Consider the following 18071-nt stretch of genomic DNA (forward strand, 5'->3'; position numbering starts at 1 on the left):
GTTAGCTGTGTTAGAATGGGGTGCAAAGAGAGCTCTAGAAGGCTACAAAAAGGCTGGGCAAACCCGTATTTTGTGAAGGTGCTTTGCAAAAAGATTGCAAGCCATTTTTCTGGCATGCACCTTTGTCTAAGAACAAAGTACGGTAAACTATATGTATAGTCAGTATGATTCACATAGATTAAGGACAAGGTATTCGTCAAACTCCCAAAGAGCATCAAACTGGGATCGGACAATAGACAAAGGCATTCTTCTGGGCTCTTAATGAAACCAAAACTTATTTCCAGTCTATGTATTTATGGGATGCCTGTTATTTTCGCTAAAGCATTCGCTTTCCCACGAAATACAGGAGCTGAGGAACTCTTTTCTGCTATACGGGACGGGGGCTAGCGATGGGGGCGGAAAGAATTCGGTGCTACTAGGACCTGGCGGAAGAAGCATCCCTGGCGGAAGAAGCATCCCCGCGACCCCTGGGGAAGGCGGCCGCGGAACCTCCGACGCAACCAATCAGAAGGGTCCTTCGCGCAGCGGCGCGCCAACCGCAGGCGCCCTTTCTGCCGGCCTCACGGGCTATTTAAAGGTACGGGCCGCGGCAACGACCGCACCGTTCTGGGGCGGGGGTCTGGGGAGCGCAGCAGCTATGGCCGACCACCTCGTGCTCAACAACGGCGCCAAGATGCCTATCCTGGGGCTGGGCACCTGGAAGGTAGGTGGTTGCGGGGCGCGGGCCCTGGGCTCGCCTCACACTCTCCGCGCGGCCTGTGTCGGGGAGGGACCAGTAGTGACCCTGAGAAACCCGCGCCGCGGATGCCTGGGTTGCTGGGTGCCTCGCGCCGGCTTGCAGGTTCCCCAACGGGCTGGGGTCGGCCCTGCGGAGATCCGGGCCTTGGCTCCCGGGGCTGGCCCTGGGCGTCAGGGGAGACATCCTGCGAGTAGGGTTTGGGAGCAGCTCACGGGAGCCCTCGTCCCACCGCGGGCAACCCTTGATGGGCGGCCCCTGAGTCCGCATTTGGTGTCCGAGCGGGCACCCCAAGCGGCACAACGCGAAAGGGAGGCGGGGAAAGTGGGTTTAGCAGACCGGTGGGCCTCCGGAGCAGAACAGGGACGTGGAGCCGTAGGCGAGGTGTGGGAGCGCGGCCCCAGCCTCCTTCCCCTCGAGGCACCTGTGGCCCCGTTGCCTTACTTGCAAATAGTTTGTCTCAGTCGTTGCCGTTCTTGCCCTCCCTCAGGAATAAGCATCTCAAGTCCGTAGAGGGCAGATAATTAAATTAGGTGGCGCGAGTTTGCCCTCACCCAGTTGCTAACAAGGCTCAGTGCGGAGCTCCTCGGCCAGGCGCCGCCTCGGGATGCCCTGGGCCTGGAGCTCGGGACAAAATCTGGGCACCCCATAGCTAATTGATAATTCAGCAGGCGCCAAGGTTAGCATTTTGCCTGGAAAACCTCAACACCACACAGCGTCCCAGAGAAGTGCCTGGCCGGATGAAAATGACGAAAGGACATGAAACACCGTAGGATATGAAAAAGATAATATGATATGAAAAACTAAAAGTAATAGCCTGATTATGTGAAAATTGAGCAACAAATGTGGTGGTATGGGAGCTGAGGCAAAAGCCAGTATTTTTAAGTACTAAGTATCGTATATTATATTCCACAGCCATAACCTGGGTTTCTCTCTCTCTTTCTATTTTCGTTGTTTGTTTGTGACAGGGTCTCGTTGCCCGAGCTGGGGTGCAGTGGCACAATCATGGTTCATTGCAGCCTGGAACTCCTGGGCTCAAGTGATCCTCCTGCCTCAGCCCTGCGGGTAGCTGGGACTACAGGTGCTCACCTCTACACCTGGCTAATCTTTTTTCTCCCCTCTCCCCCAGAGACAGTCTCCCCTTGTTGCTTAGGATGATCTCCAATTCCTGGGCTCAAAGCACTCCTCCCACCTCCCCTCCCAAATACAGGTGTAAACCATCTGGCACGCCCACGTCCCAGGTTTTTCTCTTAAAATTTGATATGGGCCTGGGCGCTGGATATTTACACACAGCCAACGGAAGAAAACAACAGAAAGGATTGAGTGAACTGGGAGATGTTTGAAATAGGACAGAAGAGTTTACATGTACCCTAAAACCTGCTGTTGAAAATTAGTAAATATAAGGTAAGAAAAGGGTCATTTGCATCAGGGAGAGTGTTTCTTGGCCAGAATGATCAGGGTACATAATTTGTTTCCTCCAAAAAGTCCAGTGGTGTCTCTGAGGGTGTAATTGAATTACAAACATGACACCAAGCTAATTTCCGTCTGTTGCAGGTTAAGCTCTTGGAATGGGTGCAGAAGGATGCTTTCTTGGCAATTGCTAATACTTTCTAAGCATGATGCAGCACACAGATATATACATGTATCTGGAATAAAAATTACTTGACAGTACTTAACCTATGTGGGCAGCATTTCTATATTTTTTCTATTCCATTTTTCCAAAAATTATTGTCGTAACTCTAGAAGCTAGTTTTGTGACTCATCATTTGAAAATCACTACTCTAGGGTAAATAAGGAGAAAAAGTTTATTTTTTTTTTGAGACAGGGGCTCACTGTCATCCAGGCTGGAGTGCAGTGGCATGATCATGGTTCACTGTAGCCTTAACCTCTTGGGCTCAAGCGGTCCTCATACCTCAGCCTCCCAAGTAGCTGGGACCACAGGTGTGCGCCACCACACTCAGGTAGTTTGTTTTTAATTTTTTATAGAGACGGGTCTCCCTATGTTGTCCAGGCTGAGGAGTAAAAGTTTATGGAAAAGGGTTTCAGATCATTCACTTGAGCACTCAACGCCCCAAAAAGCTGTGTATTTGTTTAAGATAACATCACATCGTTAACATCTGTACATTTAGGTTATGCATTCCAGTAGACAGTTCATTGAGAACTTGGATAATGTCTGCTTCATTCATTATTATTTCTAGCACTTCTCACAGTGCCTGGCAAATATAGTAGTAGGTATCCAAAAGTTATGTGTTGAATTCATGTGAATTCATGAAGTAATGAAGAAGTAAAACGACTTTAGAGATAGCTGTATGGTGAAAGCGCCCACTTGTATTTCTGTGGATGAGATCATCAGGTTGGTGTAGAATTGTATGGTGGGGGCAGCGGGGAATCGTGGGTCAAATTAATGGTATAAGGATGGACTTGGAGTCAACTTCCTTTTTTTCTTTTTTAATGACTTAAAACCTTTCCCTTGGGCCGGGCACGGTGTATCATGCCTGTAACCCCAGCACTTTGGAAGGCAGAGGCGGGCAGATCATGAGGTCAGGAGATTGAGACCGTCCTGGCTAACACAGTGAAACCCTTTCTCTACTAAAAATACAAAAAATTAGCCCGGCATGGTGGCACGCACGTGTAGTCCCAGCTACTCTAGGGGCTGAGGGAGGAGAATTGCTTGAACCGCAGAGGTGGAGGTTGCAGTGAGCTGAGATCCCACCACTGTACTCCAGCCTGGGCGATGGAGCAAGACTCCGTCTAAAAAAAACAAAACAAAACCAAAAAAACCTTTCCGTTGTATGTGTGTATGTATTCTTTCACAGATGCTCGACAAAAGATGTGATCTTTTGCCTGTCTTTGTGACAGCTGGAGAAGGCCCTGCAGGCAGGTGCCATTCCTTATTTTCCTGGGTCTTTCCATGCCGTAGCGGCTATGTTGTACCTTTCAGACCCTCAGCAGGATTCTGGTAGTCTCTACTCTTGAAGGTCCTCAAATTCCATTCTCGCCTCAGGTGGAGGTTTCAGGCAAATGGGGAGACCATCTCTGCCCCAGACCAATGTGGCTTGGACAGGGTTTCTTTCTGGCAGGCTTGACTTCTACAATGGATAATAAACAAGGCCACTGGCCAGGCACGGTGGCTTACACCTGTAATCCCAGCACTTTGGAAGTCCAGGGCGGGTGGATCACCTGAGGTCAGGAGTTTGAGACCAGCTGACCAACATGGTGAAACCCCATCTCTACTAAAAATACAAAAATTAGTGTGGCATGATGGCGGGTGCCTGTAATCCCAGCTACTTAGGAGGCTGAGGCAGGAGAATCACTTGAATCCAGAAGGCGGAGGTTGCAATGATCTGAGATGGCGCCACTGCACTCCAGTCTAGGCGATGAGCAAAAAAAAAAAAAAAAAACTCCGTCTCAGAAACAAATAACAACAACAACAAAAAACCATCATAGCATTGTAAAGCTGGGAAGCTTTTAAAACAGATGATGTCTGGTGCCAGCTAGTGTCTCGTTACTGATAGTGTTTTTAATCTAGTTGAAAAATTGTTGGAGGTAAATAGTCATTGTAAGTCTCTTATGTATGCTCGCAGAATACTCCTAGGGCTGAAGGTACAAGTATGCTTCTCTACCTCCCTCCCACCTATGAGCTGTGTGAGACTCTCCCCCCCATTTTGCCCCAAAATAAAATTGTAATATCACAGATAATATTGTACTTCTGCTTATGGCCAGTAGCCTTCTAGACGGTCACAAGCCATTCTGTAAGCTGAGGGGTTTTTTTGCCCCAAAGAACTAATTTTTGTCTCTTTGGGGCAATAGCAACCACTTTGAGAATGCATGAGGTAAAAGAAAATGTGCCAAGAAAGACTTGCTGCACCTTCCCCAAGTGGGGGTAAGCTCGTGATGGCCCAGGATCCTTGGATGGGGTAAGGGTTGAGGCGCTGTGGGCATGGAAGTAACACAGGAGCCGAATTTACTGTTCACTTCCCTAGTGTCTCTAAAGCCCTCATCTCCTCCTCTTCAAGAGCAAAGATATTTAAATAAGCCCTGCCCCTACAGGGTCAGTCCTGGTCCATCCACATCTCAACTAGTTAGAAATAGCAGTGTCTTAGAATTTGGGACAAATTGATGAAAATAGAACAGGAGGAAGTTAATCTCTGTTGCCAAACCTGATTCTGAGTGATGGTTTCCTGTTCCTTGCTCCAGGATTATCAGCACACCATTCTCATGCTTCCTACTCAGGACGGTTTCTTTACCCAAAGTGAAGTTTCCTTTGCCCCCTCCCCCTACCCTTTCATTTCAGTAGTAACACCTGCTAACTAGAGACCATTTCAAAAACGTACAATGAAGAAGAGTTCCCTCTTCCCAGAGATCCCGTGGTTAATATTGCAAAATATCCAATCTCTGAGATACTTTGGTTTTACCATAAACACTGTTCTGTGACCGTCTTCCTGTTTGGCACTGTGGCTTGCTTTTTGACTTGCAGAGGGAATAGAGGGAGGGGTATCTTGAAGTAACTATCAAAGACCTGTAAGCAAAAGGGAAGAGAACTAGGTTTCAAAAGGAGTGTTGTGTGTATCTGTGTAGGAAGGAGACACTGATTTTAGTTATCAGTGTCTCAAAGTTGGTATTAGCCGACCGGTGTTATCAAAGGAGGAAGTAGGACCCCTGTCTTGAAGAGGTGGTGGAGGACTCAAGGGCAGAGGCTTCTTACTGCCATCACTTGGTGCCATCAGCCCAGAGCATTGCAAAGTCACTGCCCAGCGTAGAGCTTTGCAGAGCCAGAAGTTCCAGGAGGAATGGGCATGCATGGCTTTGCCCATGAAGGGCACTCAGATTAGTGGCAGGATCGGGTTAGAAACATGTAGGATTTGTATGATTGAGTTGCAATTGGAGTGTTTCATATGCTGCATTTCTACAGCTCTTCATCAGTGATGGCTGTGCCTGGATGCCACCCAGCATGTTTTCAGTTTACCTTCTTTTTAGAAGTCAATCTGGACCCTTCCCTCTGTTTGCATTTTCTCTTCTTTGACATGGAATGGGGAGATGTTGTCATCCTGTGTTGGCATTCCCAAGTTTAGTGAACAGTTTCTCACCACAGCGTAAGTTGGCTGCTTCATTTGTCCTAAGGCAAGTTAGTTTCTCTTGGGGAAGGGCTCTATATTGAGATCGTTAACATTGAATGTGGTTGTGGATCCTCCTACATTTTCATTGCAGAGGTGACTTTTTCCCTGAGCACTTTGGTCAGCCTCGCAGCATACATGTCTCAGCGAATGGCACATATCCAAGGAGCGATCAGCAGCAGCTTCCTCGTGACCTCTTGCAGTCATTGTGTCCTTTACTTTCTAGAAAAACATCTCACAACTTTCTTTTTCATTTCGTGCCAACTGTTTGACAACCTTGATTATCCTAGTCTGTGCTCTATGGATTCCAAAGAACTGAAAAACCACTTTAATCTTAAGCAGAAAAAAAAAAAATGTGTGTTTGGGGTGGGGATTGATTGACTTCCCAAATGACAGCTGCTGACGTTAGGTGTCTGAGATTCAGGGTTCTAAATGTTGTCACCAGGATTCAGCCTCCCTCTGCTTCCCTCCATCAGCTCCAGGCTGACATTCTCCCAGCTCAGTGACCCCAGCAGAACCAGGGCTGGTCTTAATGGTTCCAATTCAAGTGCAAAGATTGAGTCTCATGGCCTGCATTGAGTCGTGTTCCTGCCCCCGCACCAGTTGTGTGGCAGGCGGTGCGTGGCTAGGCCGAGCCTGCGGAGTGTGTCCTCCCCTCTGTCCCAGGCTTCGAGGGATCCGGCAGGCACAGTATATATAGTACATGCTGCAGCAGCTCCTCAGAGAAAAATCAATCAAGGCACCATCAAGCCTGGAGAAAGTTCAGTGTGTCCTGGGCAGTTTCCTGCCTGGGCCCCAGTTGTTCTCTCTGGGGTAGGGATGTCCTGTGCTCTCCCTGCTCTCATCAGTGGTAACTGTGCCCGGACACCACTCAGAGCCTGCGGTAAGGCATTCTTTCCAGAAATTGAGATTCTCTGTTCCTTCAGCCATGCAGAGTGGGGAAGGCTGTGAGAGCAGCTTCTGAGGTCCTCCAGTCAAATAGGAGGTCGCCAGGTCCTCTAAAGGTCTCCTCTTAACCCACACCTTCGATGAGCAACCCTACCCTGCCTCGCTGGTCCCTCTGAGGTGGAGAGTGAGCTCCTTGCTAACAGGCTCTGGTAATGGGCTTGTTCACTTGCGTGCCTTTCTTCCCCAATGCCTGTTGAAAATAGCTGATGTCAAAACACAGATGTCTGCAGCTGCTATGGCCCTGGGGGGGTTTTTTTTTCATTTGTTTCTACCCCAGCTCTTCAAAGGAATGCACTCTGTTCATTCAACAGCCCACTGCGCACATTTATTGCTCAGCTCTGTAATCATAGCAGGATAGTGAAAGTTGGGGGGTACTTGTCCATGCAGTCTGTCTGGGTGCCAGTGAAGCACGGTGCCATGTAGGCACTTCCTCCTCCTCTTCAGTAGCCAGGCTCCCCACAGCTGTTCTGGTCACTCAGATGGTCAGGTGGCTTGGCCATGGACACCCATTCAGTCATTTTGCCAGGTCTACCACTAACCATTTGGTGATCTTCCATGATCCACATTCCCCCTGGTTTCCCTTTAACTCATTTCTGTCTGCTAATATCTCTGAGGGCCTCTCCCCTGTCTCTATACCTCTTGAAGCAGATCCTCATACAGTGAGAATTGACACATGGGCCTTTGAATCAACATCAGTGATGTTCTTGGCCTCATGATAATCTCCCAGAAGTGCTTGAAAACAAGCAAGTGCCGGTATCAGAAGCCATGCATGAAAAGAGAGCATAAGGGGCAGGCATTCGCTGGCTGAACTGGGGGGCCAAGTGGGAATTGGGGTCCGTAGGACAGCAGTTTTTGAAATATTTTCAGATATTTGGAGGAAATGGTTTCCCTTACTATCTCAGCATTCAGAGTGTGGGGAAATGTTTTTAATACAGTGGTTTGCAAATCAGTGGATGTGAAGAAGCAAGACAATGAGATGACTTCAGCATATCTTTTAAAAGTGATCTGACCTGCGCTTCAGTGGCTGTCAGATTCTCCTACAGGGCAATCCTGTGTGGCCTTTCACCTCCATCCCCCACGTCTGAGGCTGGTAGTCCAGAATGCTGCGGAGGTGCACCTGGTCTGTCTGCACTGAACAAAGCAGCAAGCTGGTCAGCAGGGATCGGCGGCTGCCACTGCCCCTCCTCCGTGCTGGGCAAACTCTACATTCTGCAGGGCTCATGTACTTTCTCCTTTCAGTCCCCTCCAGGGCAGGTGACTGAGGCCGTGAAGGTGGCCATTGACGTCGGGTACCGCCACATCGACTGTGCCCATGTGTATCAGAATGAGAATGAGGTGGGGGTGGCCATTCAGGAGAAGCTCAGGGAGCAGGTGGTGAAGCGTGAGGAGCTCTTCATCGTCAGCAAGGTATTGTTCCACGGTGGGGCTGGAAGGGACTCTCAGTCCCATTGTCTGTTGGTGCATCAGCTCAAAGCCAAGTCCCCACTCAATACAGCTACACGTTTCACTGACGGGCGATTCTTCCAGGGGAAACGTGTCACTCAGGGCCATACAGGGCTCCAGAGCTTGCCCATCCTCAGCTCTCTGTTGAACCTTCATTCCATCTGGGCCCATTGCTTAGAACCCCATGTGGATGAGGCTGAGGTTGTGGATTGGCCCTCCCTCTCCAGGGAGTCGCTTTCAAGGATGGAATTTGGTTCCCATCTGCAAACTGAATCTCTACTGCTGGCCACTGTCTTTGACCTGAGATATCGATGCACAAAGGATATGAGGCAGGAGGATGGGGCTGGCTCCACAAACACCAGCCCAGGGGGGAAGTTTCCCTGAGAGTTCATACTTAGGCCTAGGGCAGGCTGACCAATTTTGTGTCCTCTGTTTGGTCCTTGTAAGAGGTCTCTGTGACCTGGTCATCCTGCCTGCCTTTGGAAAGTTAGGATCTAGTACACAGTGGAAATGCCCTCACAACCATTCAGAGCATTATGGTGAAACAAATGGGTTTTGGGGAGAGGAGACTGCTCCGTCTTCCAGCCAGGGAGCTGCCTGTGGCTGGCAATGATGACGTGTGCCCTCTCGCTGGCTTAGCTATGGTGCACGTACCATGAGAAGGGCCTGGTGAAAGGAGCCTGCCAGAAGACGCTCAGCGACCTGAAGCTGGACTACCTGGACCTCTACCTTATTCACTGGCCAACTGGCTTTAAGGTATGGGATGCCTGGTGCAAACCAGGTCCTCCGGAGCTCAGGTGCAACCTGTGGTGTGTTTTGAGCTGCCTTAGCAGGTTATGTGTGGGTGACTTTCTGTTCTTGCTGCTCAAGGTATAGCCAGTGGATCATCAGCACTGGCATCACCTGGAAACATCTTAGAAATCACAGTCTCGGGCCCCACCCAGGCCATTTGAATCTGCACCAGCAGTGACTCATATGCACACTTCTTCCAAGTTTGAGGAGCACTGCTCTTTGTCAGTTTTTAGTTGTGCAATTTAAAACTGTCAGCGAACACAGCTGTTGTTTGTAATGCACATGGCCATGAGGCACGGTCAGTACCCTGGCCCTCCCCTCCAAGCACATGCACACATACATTCCACACATATATGAGTCCCTACCCACATTCTACACACATACCCTATCCTGTGGAGGCCTGGTAAATATTTGTTGGCTGTCTGGTTCTTTGCACAAGAAGAACTTGAGAGTTATTATGTCTTTTGCCTTTTTTCTAGCTGCTGCCTCAGTTTTCTGCTGTCAGCCAGGTTCAAAGTGTGCATTTAGCTGTATCCTGTAGCCCTGTTTTATTGCACCACAGCATGTCAGGGCTGAAGGGACTTGACTTTTATCTTTGGATTTTAGGGATAAGCCGGGGAGACTGGGCCAGGTGGTAGTTTTATAGGCCAGTGACCAGCCGAGCCTTGGCGCCCATGAGTCCTGGTCTTGAGTCCTTCCTGTATCCACACATTGCAGTCAGTGGCGGGGCTAATCTCTGTGGCAAAGTAGTGTCCATGTCTCCATCTGACAGTCTCAGCTCCAGCCTGTTTGATAGAGAAGTGTTGGCTGTCCACCTATTTCCTTTTCATACTGGCATACAGATTGTCCCTAGCCAGCTGTGGTGGTGTAGAATTGTTTTAGATGCCAGCTTCCCTCAGCAGGTCTGTGAAGGACTATTACTGATTGTTTTGTTTGTTTGTTTTTTATTGTAATGACAGCCTGGGAAGGAATTTTTCCCATTGGATGAGTCGGGCAATGTGGTTCCCAGTGACACCAACATTCTGGACACATGGGCGGTAAGACAGCCCCTGGTTGGACCTTGTTTTCATGACTGGTTCCCTCTTCTTAGCAATCTGCCTGCCATTTCTCACATTGCATTTCGTTATTCTGTCACTGCTGTTTGCTCTTCTTATCTCATTAAAGCCAGCCTGGCTTTCATCTCACTGTCTCTTGGCTTCTGAAAGGTCTAATTCGCTGGCACTGAAGAGTGAGGGCAGGACCCGTTAAACTGGTGCAAAAGACACTTCCGATCCTGTCCTTTCTGGGCTTGTTTCTGCACCACACAGACACTCTTTTCTCTATAGGCCATGGAAGAGCTGGTGGATGAAGGGCTGGTGAAAGCTATTGGCATCTCCAACTTCAACCATCTCCAGGTGGAGGCGATCTTAAACAAACCTGGCTTAAAATATAAGCCTGCAGTTAACCAGGTAAACATCCCCCAGGGACACTGGCATTGCAACGATGCTGTTTTACTGTCTGATGCTGGTAGGGATTTCTCGTCCACCTCACCCAGCGAGTGGCCAGGAGGCAGCTCCTGGGCGTTGGCAGAGTCCTGAGTTGTGATTCAGCATGACACAGCACATCTGGGAGAGGAAATTACAGGAAAGAAAGGGTTTGAGCCTGGCTTGTGACAATTTGGGTTCTGACAAAGAGGCAGCCATGAGATCCTCAGACCTGTGATAATTGATAAGTGGCTAAAGCCAGGAAAAGCCTCTAGGGCCCATGAGAACATCTATAATAAGATGATAGTAATAATATAATAACATCAAGAATACTACCTGGGTGTTGTAGGAAGGTACAGCTTATCTGGGAAATAGGGTGTTTGTTATACATAGTTTTCTCTGTGGGGTGGGGAGGGACTTTAGCGTAGGAAGCTTCATCTGTGTCATATCAGCATGTAGCCACAGTGCTCCCATCAGCTCTTGTGTTTGCATTTGCAGATTGAGTGCCACCCGTACCTCACTCAGGAGAAGTTGATCCAGTACTGCCACTCCAAAGGCATCGTGGTGACTGCCTACAGCCCCCTCGGCTCTCCTGACAGGCCCTGGTGAGCTTCCCACAGGCTCATGCTCCCATGTCACTTGGTGAAGATTAGAAATGACTAAAAAGAACAATTTAGCCTCAAGGAAGATGTTTCTAGGGCTGATGTGCAAAATTTCCCCTGAGTCTCTTGCTGGTTTTCCTGGAAGGGTTGGCGTTTCTAGTAGCAAGACACCTACTCTTTTTCCAAAGGATTGGGGGTTCCTAACCCAGCTCTGAGGAAGAAACTGGTGGCTGCCCTCTGAGGTCGATGGGAGGATTAGGGTTAGGGTTTCTGGCTGCCATGAGTGGCGGCCATGATGGTGTGACCTGGACTGTCTTTCTATCCTCAGGGCCAAGCCTGAGGACCCTTCCCTCCTGGAGGATCCCAGGATCAAGGCGATCGCAGCCAAGCACAATAAAACTACAGCCCAGGTACAGCCACTTCACGTGTTCCTGACTGTCCAGAACTCCCTGCATTCCTGATGGTCGTGTTAGCTGGGAGGAGGAAGTGACTGAGCCTGTTACACCCTCACAGGGAAGTGTAGTTCAGGGTCCTCAAGTGCAGAGTGGAAAGGGCACAGATGGGGGCTTTAGAAGAGTGGCATGGGCTCTTAGAGTAATAGTGCCTGCCCCCACTATCCCAAGGGTGACTGCCACGAGGGCCGGCACTTGTTCATTGATGTGGAAGCTCATCTCTGTACAAATGGAAGAGCTGTACCAGCTGTGCAGGGCATGCTCTTTCTCCTGAGTGGTAGTGTGCGTTCCTAGCCAGTGGAGGGCCTCACGTGGTCTCGTGATATGCCTGAGATACTGAAGCGTGTGGCACGGTGGCTAGCGCAGGACTCTGGAGTCAGATCTGGACCTGAATGCGTCGCCTACCTGTTGCTAGCTGTGACCTGCCATCTTGGAGGCCGTCTCTGATCACCTGCGGAGTTCTCGCATGTCCTTCTGCGGGTTGTGTGTGTGACACTGTGATGATGGTGCGAGTGCCCAGCATGTGTACACACTCATTGTCTCCCTGGGCTCACAGGTCCTGATCCGGTTCCCCATGCAGAGGAACTTGGTGGTGATCCCCAAGTCTGTGACACCGGAACGCATTGCTGAGAACTTTAAGGTAAGATCTTGGCTGGTCAGGCCTGGCCCTCCTCTGTGGAGTGGGGGGTGGGGGAAGCCGCTCATCCTGTCCCTGGAGTGTCATCTGTGGGATCCCCACCATCCTCTCCTCTGAGGCCAGGGAGCCATGGCGAGCAAGCCATAGACTGAGACGGACACCTCACCGGTGGAGCCATGTGCAGAGCCAGGCCTGGTGCCTCCAGGGCCCCGTGCTGTGCACACACACACTTACACCTTTGCTCAGGCCCTTCAACCACACTGAGAGGTTACCCAGAGAAAATCTCCCTCTTGAGCTTCACTGCCTGGACCTGCCCTGCGCTGAAACTATTAGTTACCAGCCACATAACCTTGGGCAAGTCACTTAACTGCTCAGTGCCTCAGTTTCCCTGTCTATGAAATAATATCCATTTTGAGGGTTGTCACGAAGATTAAGTGATGCATCAAAGCACTTCACATGGTGCTTAATACCTTAGTAAGTGATCGAGAAATGTTGGTGTGCTGATAAGTCCAGGGACCGCAAAGGACACTCTGGGCCATTTAGCCCACTCACCAGCTCTGCAAGGAGTTCATGTGATGATGGACAGAGCCTAGATGTGTGTCAGGGCACTGGCAAAGTGCTCAGTGTGGCAGCTGGAGCAGCTCAGGCTTCTGGGCGCCACCTCCCTCCCCACCCGTCCTTGCAGCTTTGGTGAGTCGGGGTGGGGGCACGTCCAAAGGAGAGCAACTCAGAGGAGTCCTGATGGCCCAAGCTCTGTTCTCACTGAGCAAAGTGGCTCTGCCGGGGATGCTCTGTCTTTATCCAAGATCTGTGCCGCACGCAGCACAACAAGGGCGTGGGGCTCTTGGGCAGGCCCCAGCTCAGGTGAGCAACTGGTTTTGCCCAATTCCACTGCCCAGAAGCTGTGGCTGTAATGCCTGCCACCTGTCATGTATGAGACAGGGATGAGAGTGATCCCTGAAGAGGGAAGTGGAGTTCATTGTTGGTAGAGGAGGCGGTTTTTCTTCTTACGTGCAGGTAGATGTTCTGAGTACACAAGATAAAGTGGCAAAACCATGGCCACTGAGGGAAAGGCATAGTCCACCAGAGATGCATCCTTTGTTTCATATTTCATTTTTTAAGGAATTAGGAAAGAAAAAATAAATGACTAATCTCAAAATGCTAACCTAATTATTTTATTTTTGCATCTTACTGTGTAGCTTCTGCACATTTTTCTGTGATCGTAATCACAGAGCCTGTAGCAGACTCTCTTTCTGCACATTCTGTGATCGTCTGAAGCTAAGAGCCCTTCGGCTCTGGGAGTGTGTGTTGGTCTCTTGTGGGTCTCACCCAGTGCTGCCTGCCTGCCTCCCTCCCAGCCTCCATGCCAGCTGAGTTCTGTACCGTCTGCTGCCTTCATGCAGGTGGTTCTCTTCTCCCAGTATACCTTTCTTGCCCTTTGTCAGAACCTTATACTTCTTAGGCCATGTCAAATACCATCTCCTCTTCAGCTGTGGTGGTTCAGTTCCGCAGCTGGAATCCATTTGGAATACCTCTGCGCTTCCTGTGCTGCTGAGTGTCTTACACAGTGTGTGATTAGTTATTTGTGTCACAGCTGTAGAAATACCGCTGCCCTTTGTCTGCTTCACCAATAGAGGCAAAGACACATCTTACCCATGATCCTATTCCTCACTGCAGCTTATTGCAATAGAAGTGCTCAGTAGTGTTTTTTGAAATGAAATAAAGTGTATCATTTCCCTGGGAGGTTCTGGAAAGGAAGGACTGTTTTCATCGTTCCATATATTATCTAGCCCAACATGCACATTTCCTGAATAGTAATATAATCAGCTTTTTCTAAGTTCAGTTTATCATCTCTGCTCAAAGCCATGGAAGACATCTCCTGGGTCCTGCACAGTATTTCGTCTTTTGTTTTTATTTGCAGAGCTTACTGGATTTTTTTGTTTGTTTTTTAGGTCTTTGACTTTGAACTGAGCAGCCAGGATATGACCACCTTACTCAGCTACAACAGGAACTGGAGGGTCTGTGCCTTGTTGAGGTGAGTGAGCCCCAGCGTGAGGAGCAGTTCCCAGGAGATCCTCAGACACTGCAGAGCAAAAGAGTGATCCCTGCAGGCCTCAGCACCCATGCGCTCCTGTCACAGCTGTTCTTGCTTTGCACATTACCTTGCTTTCTCAGCCACATGACCTTGCATTAGCGGAACTGCATGAAGCCAAGATGCCAAGAGATCTGCTTCTGATACCTTCTTCTAACCCCGGGGCATTGTTGGCCTGGCCTGAAGTAACTACATGTTTTGGCATTTAATTTTTAAATCCTAGTGGTTCATCTGAAACCAGGTGATCCCGGGTGACCCTGGATCAAACTCTGGAAGAATTTGCCTGTGACTTTTTGTCTTAATGACCCTAATGAAAGGGGTTTGGTCGGAAGCCCCTGGGGCTGGGGTTTGAGACAGTCCCAGCTCTGACCCTGGTAAGCCACATGGCTCCAAAACAGGCCCTCCCTCTGAGCAGCAGGCACCTCAGTCCCTCCAGCCATACATCCTCTGGTTCTGTTTCCTCTCATGGTAGTTTGGAAGGAGCTGCCTAGGAAGGGTTTCTGTGGGGTTTTCTCTTTTGCTACCATTACAATAACTAGGTGACGCGTGTAAGTCACTTTCTGCTTTCAAGAAGGAACTGCTCATTTTGCAGTGGAGACTAAGACCCTGTTTCTCTTTCACTACCCTTATTCTCGTCTGAGCTCTCTGTTTCCGCAAACTCTCCTTCAGTACTTCCTCTTCTAAGCAAAATTTGAACATTCCCTAAGATGGGGTGGGCCACCAGCTTTCCCTTTCCAGAGTCTGTCCCCTCTCCCTCCCTGGAGTTTGCACTGCTGGTGGCTTCAGCCACTGCCCCAGGCAGATGTTTGCCCAGTCTGCGTCGTGGACGATAACTTTGCCCTGCTTCAGGCATGCGCGTGTCTGGAGAGCCTGCCGCTGCCACACTGTGGCCTCACACTCAAAACAGGCCACAAACAGCATGTCACAGGCAGCCCCAGGCCAGCACCCTTTCAGACATCTTTGTTAATGCTACTTAGCCTTAGACATTAAAATCATTTTTGGATCTAGTGGACAAAGAGGAGAGGAGTAAGTCAGTCACCAAGCTACTTTGGTTCTCCTTTCAGAATCTCCCATTCATCCGTCTTCCTTTTCCTCTCCCACTTGAGACAGTGGATTGAAGCTCTTAGGGCTGAGGAACCACAGTGGTTTTCTCATTGCTCCCTTTACAGTTAGACTCCTCTGCCCTCCAGTATTGTTCTAGAAACCTCTGTTCGATTATCCTGTTGCGTGGTGGTGAGTGGGAGGAAGAGACTAGCCCTGACATGCCCAGGTCTCCCAGGGAGTTTTCTCTACGCACGTGCCACCCCTCTGGCAGATACTGCTCTGCTGAGCCTGACCTGCTGATGTCAGTGTCACACTCTTTGGGTACACAAAAAAGGCAGGCCATGGAGAACTTTTGAATGGCTTTGAATAAGAGTTACAGACTCTAAGCACCCAGCCCAGATTACATAACTCTGGCCTTGCATGCCTTGCTCAACCATCTGTCCAGCATTCCTGCCTTTATGTTCCCAGCACAGCCATTGGCCATACTAGATGGACAGTGAGTGAGCCTTGGCAAAGACGTCTGCACCTGTGCTCCCTGCCCTGTTTCCAGTATAAAATCTCCAACTGTTGATTGTGCTCACTTCAGCCCCCACTGATACAAGGACGCTCCCTCCATCCGCAGAGCACTTGTCCTCAGAGCACTTGCTGTTGCTTCTCTTATCCTTAGAGATTCAGTCACATCATACAGAGTTTCAACATCCCTTTTTTTTTTTTTTTTGAGATGAGCTCTTACTTGGTCACGCAGGCTGGAATGTAATGGCATGATCACAGCTCACTGCAGCCTTGACCTCCTGGACTCAAGCGATCCTCCCACCTTAGCCTCCCAAGTAGCTGGGGCTGTAGGCATGCACCACCATGCCTGGTTAATTTTTAAAATTGTTTTATTAAGATGGAAATCTTGCTATGTTGCCCAGGCTAGTCCCAAACCCCTAGCCTCAAGTGATCCTCTCGCGTCAGCCTGGAATTACAGGCGTGAGCCACTGTGCCTGGCCTACCTTCTCATATTACACCCTCGTATTGTTTAAGACCACAAGATGCTGTCTGGTCCTGCCAACTAGACTGAGTTACTAGGAGGCAGAAATAGTGTTGCCATCCTGCATGGCCCAGGCACAGTGCTGGGCACGTGGGGAGGGGGTGTCCCTCCCACGTGTGCCGCTTGGTGACAGTAGTGGCAGAGGGGTCTGCAGGGTGAGTTGCTTCCCCCAGCTGCAGAACCGTGATCTGCAGACTCAGAACTGGCTTCTTACCTCTGAGGTTCTGTTTTCTTCAATGAGACACATCGTTTCTCTGTTGGGGGTTGGGTATAGTCAAAATCACCTCTTCAAAAAGCAACCGTTTTCTCCTTTCTCCTGACAGCTGTGCCTCCCACAAGGATTACCCCTTCCATGAGGAGTTTTGAAGCTGTGGATGCCTGCTCATCCCTAAGTGACCTATACCTGTGTTTCTTGCCTCATTTTTTTTCTTGAAAATGTAGTATAGCCTGTGTCACTCAGCAGCGGGACAGCAACCTGTTGAGTGGCCAGCGAGGGCATGTCTAGCTTGATGTTGGATCTGAAGAACCCTGTCAGTAGAGTAGAAGTCTCTTCTAGTTTGCGTTGCCCTTCTTTTTGCCCCACTGGGGAAAGTACAACCTGAATACTCTTCTGACCAAAGAGAAGCAAAATCTACCAGGTCAAAATAGTGCCACTAACAGTTGAGTTTTGACTGCTTGGAACTGGAATCCTTTCAGCAAGCCTTCTCTTTGCCTCAAATAAAAAGTGCTTTTGTGAGCTTGGTTTTGTGAGCTTTGGTTTTTTAAAACAATAGCAACCTTCTGTCTCACTTTCAACCATCACTTTCCAGATACCTGTAAAGCAGGCCAGTCAGTGATGCAAAAGGAGTGAGGACTTGGCTTTTCTACAAGTCCTCATCTACAAGTTGGGGGCCCCCCACCCCAGTACTTTACCCGTTTAGCCTTAGGGCTGTGGGTTTCATCCTGGCTGCACACCGGGTCACCTTTGGGGGGTTTAAGGCTGGTGATGTCTGGACCTCGCACTGGAGGCTGATCTGATTGTCTGGGCTGTGGGCAGGACAGCAGGAGTGTACAGGCTGTCCAGGTGATTCCAGTGTGCAGCCAAGGCTGACCCACAGCTTTAGGGTAAGCCTATGTTCGATTCCAGATTCCTTGGTTGCTCCTTCTATGTGTGAAGGCCGAAGTCGGTGTTTAGTAAGCATCACAACCTGAGAGAAACTGCTTTCCTGAAGCCTGTTGTCTAGACAAGAGGAAAAAAAAGCATAAATAAATGGCTTCCAATTGGATAAGGATGAAATAGGGCTGCAAAAGTAAAGGGTTTGCGGCAGAATGCTGCTGTTTTTGTTACTGTTTCTTTATCCAGAGTTAAGTTTGACAAAGGCCAAGAAAGGAATGGAATAGACAAGTGCCGACTTGAAAGTTCATCAAGTTAGGTTGTTTTGTGGCTGGCCTTGTTTATTGGATAATTAGGACCCCCATGATCAAGTCACATTAACTGCTTTACAGGTGATCTGTGTTTAAGATGTACCTCTAAAGGTATAGTTAATTGGGCAGTGGTAGTTCCTGGCCCTCACCCAGGGATGGAAGGGCACACCTCGCCCCTCTGCAGCTGGGGTTGAGCCCAGTGTAGAACCCAGAGCCCCACTGCACAGGCTGCCCTCACTACCTGGCAGCCTCGGGCCTGGGACCCTCGTGGCATCTGCTGATTACAGTGGTCCAGGTTCCCCTGTCAGAGT

General features: G+C 49.5%; 1 protein-coding gene across 2 annotated transcripts; it reads left to right on the top strand.

Annotated features, from left to right (window-relative positions):
- Window positions 1-511: 511 nt before the first annotated feature.
- On the top strand, window positions 512-17093 carry AKR1B1 (aldo-keto reductase family 1 member B). Of its 2 annotated transcripts, none has more exons than XM_033192346.1 (10): window positions 512-703; window positions 8038-8205; window positions 8881-8997; window positions 9993-10070; window positions 10359-10481; window positions 10995-11101; window positions 11427-11508; window positions 12107-12190; window positions 14140-14222; window positions 16680-17093. In XM_033192346.1, exons 1-10 carry the CDS (start codon window positions 638-640, stop codon window positions 16720-16722), a joined length of 951 nt encoding a protein of 316 aa, XP_033048237.1. In that variant the 5' UTR covers window positions 512-637; the 3' UTR covers window positions 16723-17093. The 2 variants fall into 2 exon arrangements, with proteins under 2 accessions (XP_033048237.1, XP_033048239.1); XM_033192348.1 differs by lacking the exon at window positions 512-703 and adding an exon at window positions 7867-7949.
- Window positions 17094-18071: the final 978 nt, after the last annotated feature.

This window comes from Trachypithecus francoisi, unplaced genomic scaffold, assembly GCF_009764315.1.
Source record: "Trachypithecus francoisi isolate TF-2019V2 unplaced genomic scaffold, Tfra_2.0 Lachesis_group4, whole genome shotgun sequence".
NCBI lineage: Eukaryota > Metazoa > Chordata > Mammalia > Primates > Cercopithecidae > Trachypithecus > Trachypithecus francoisi.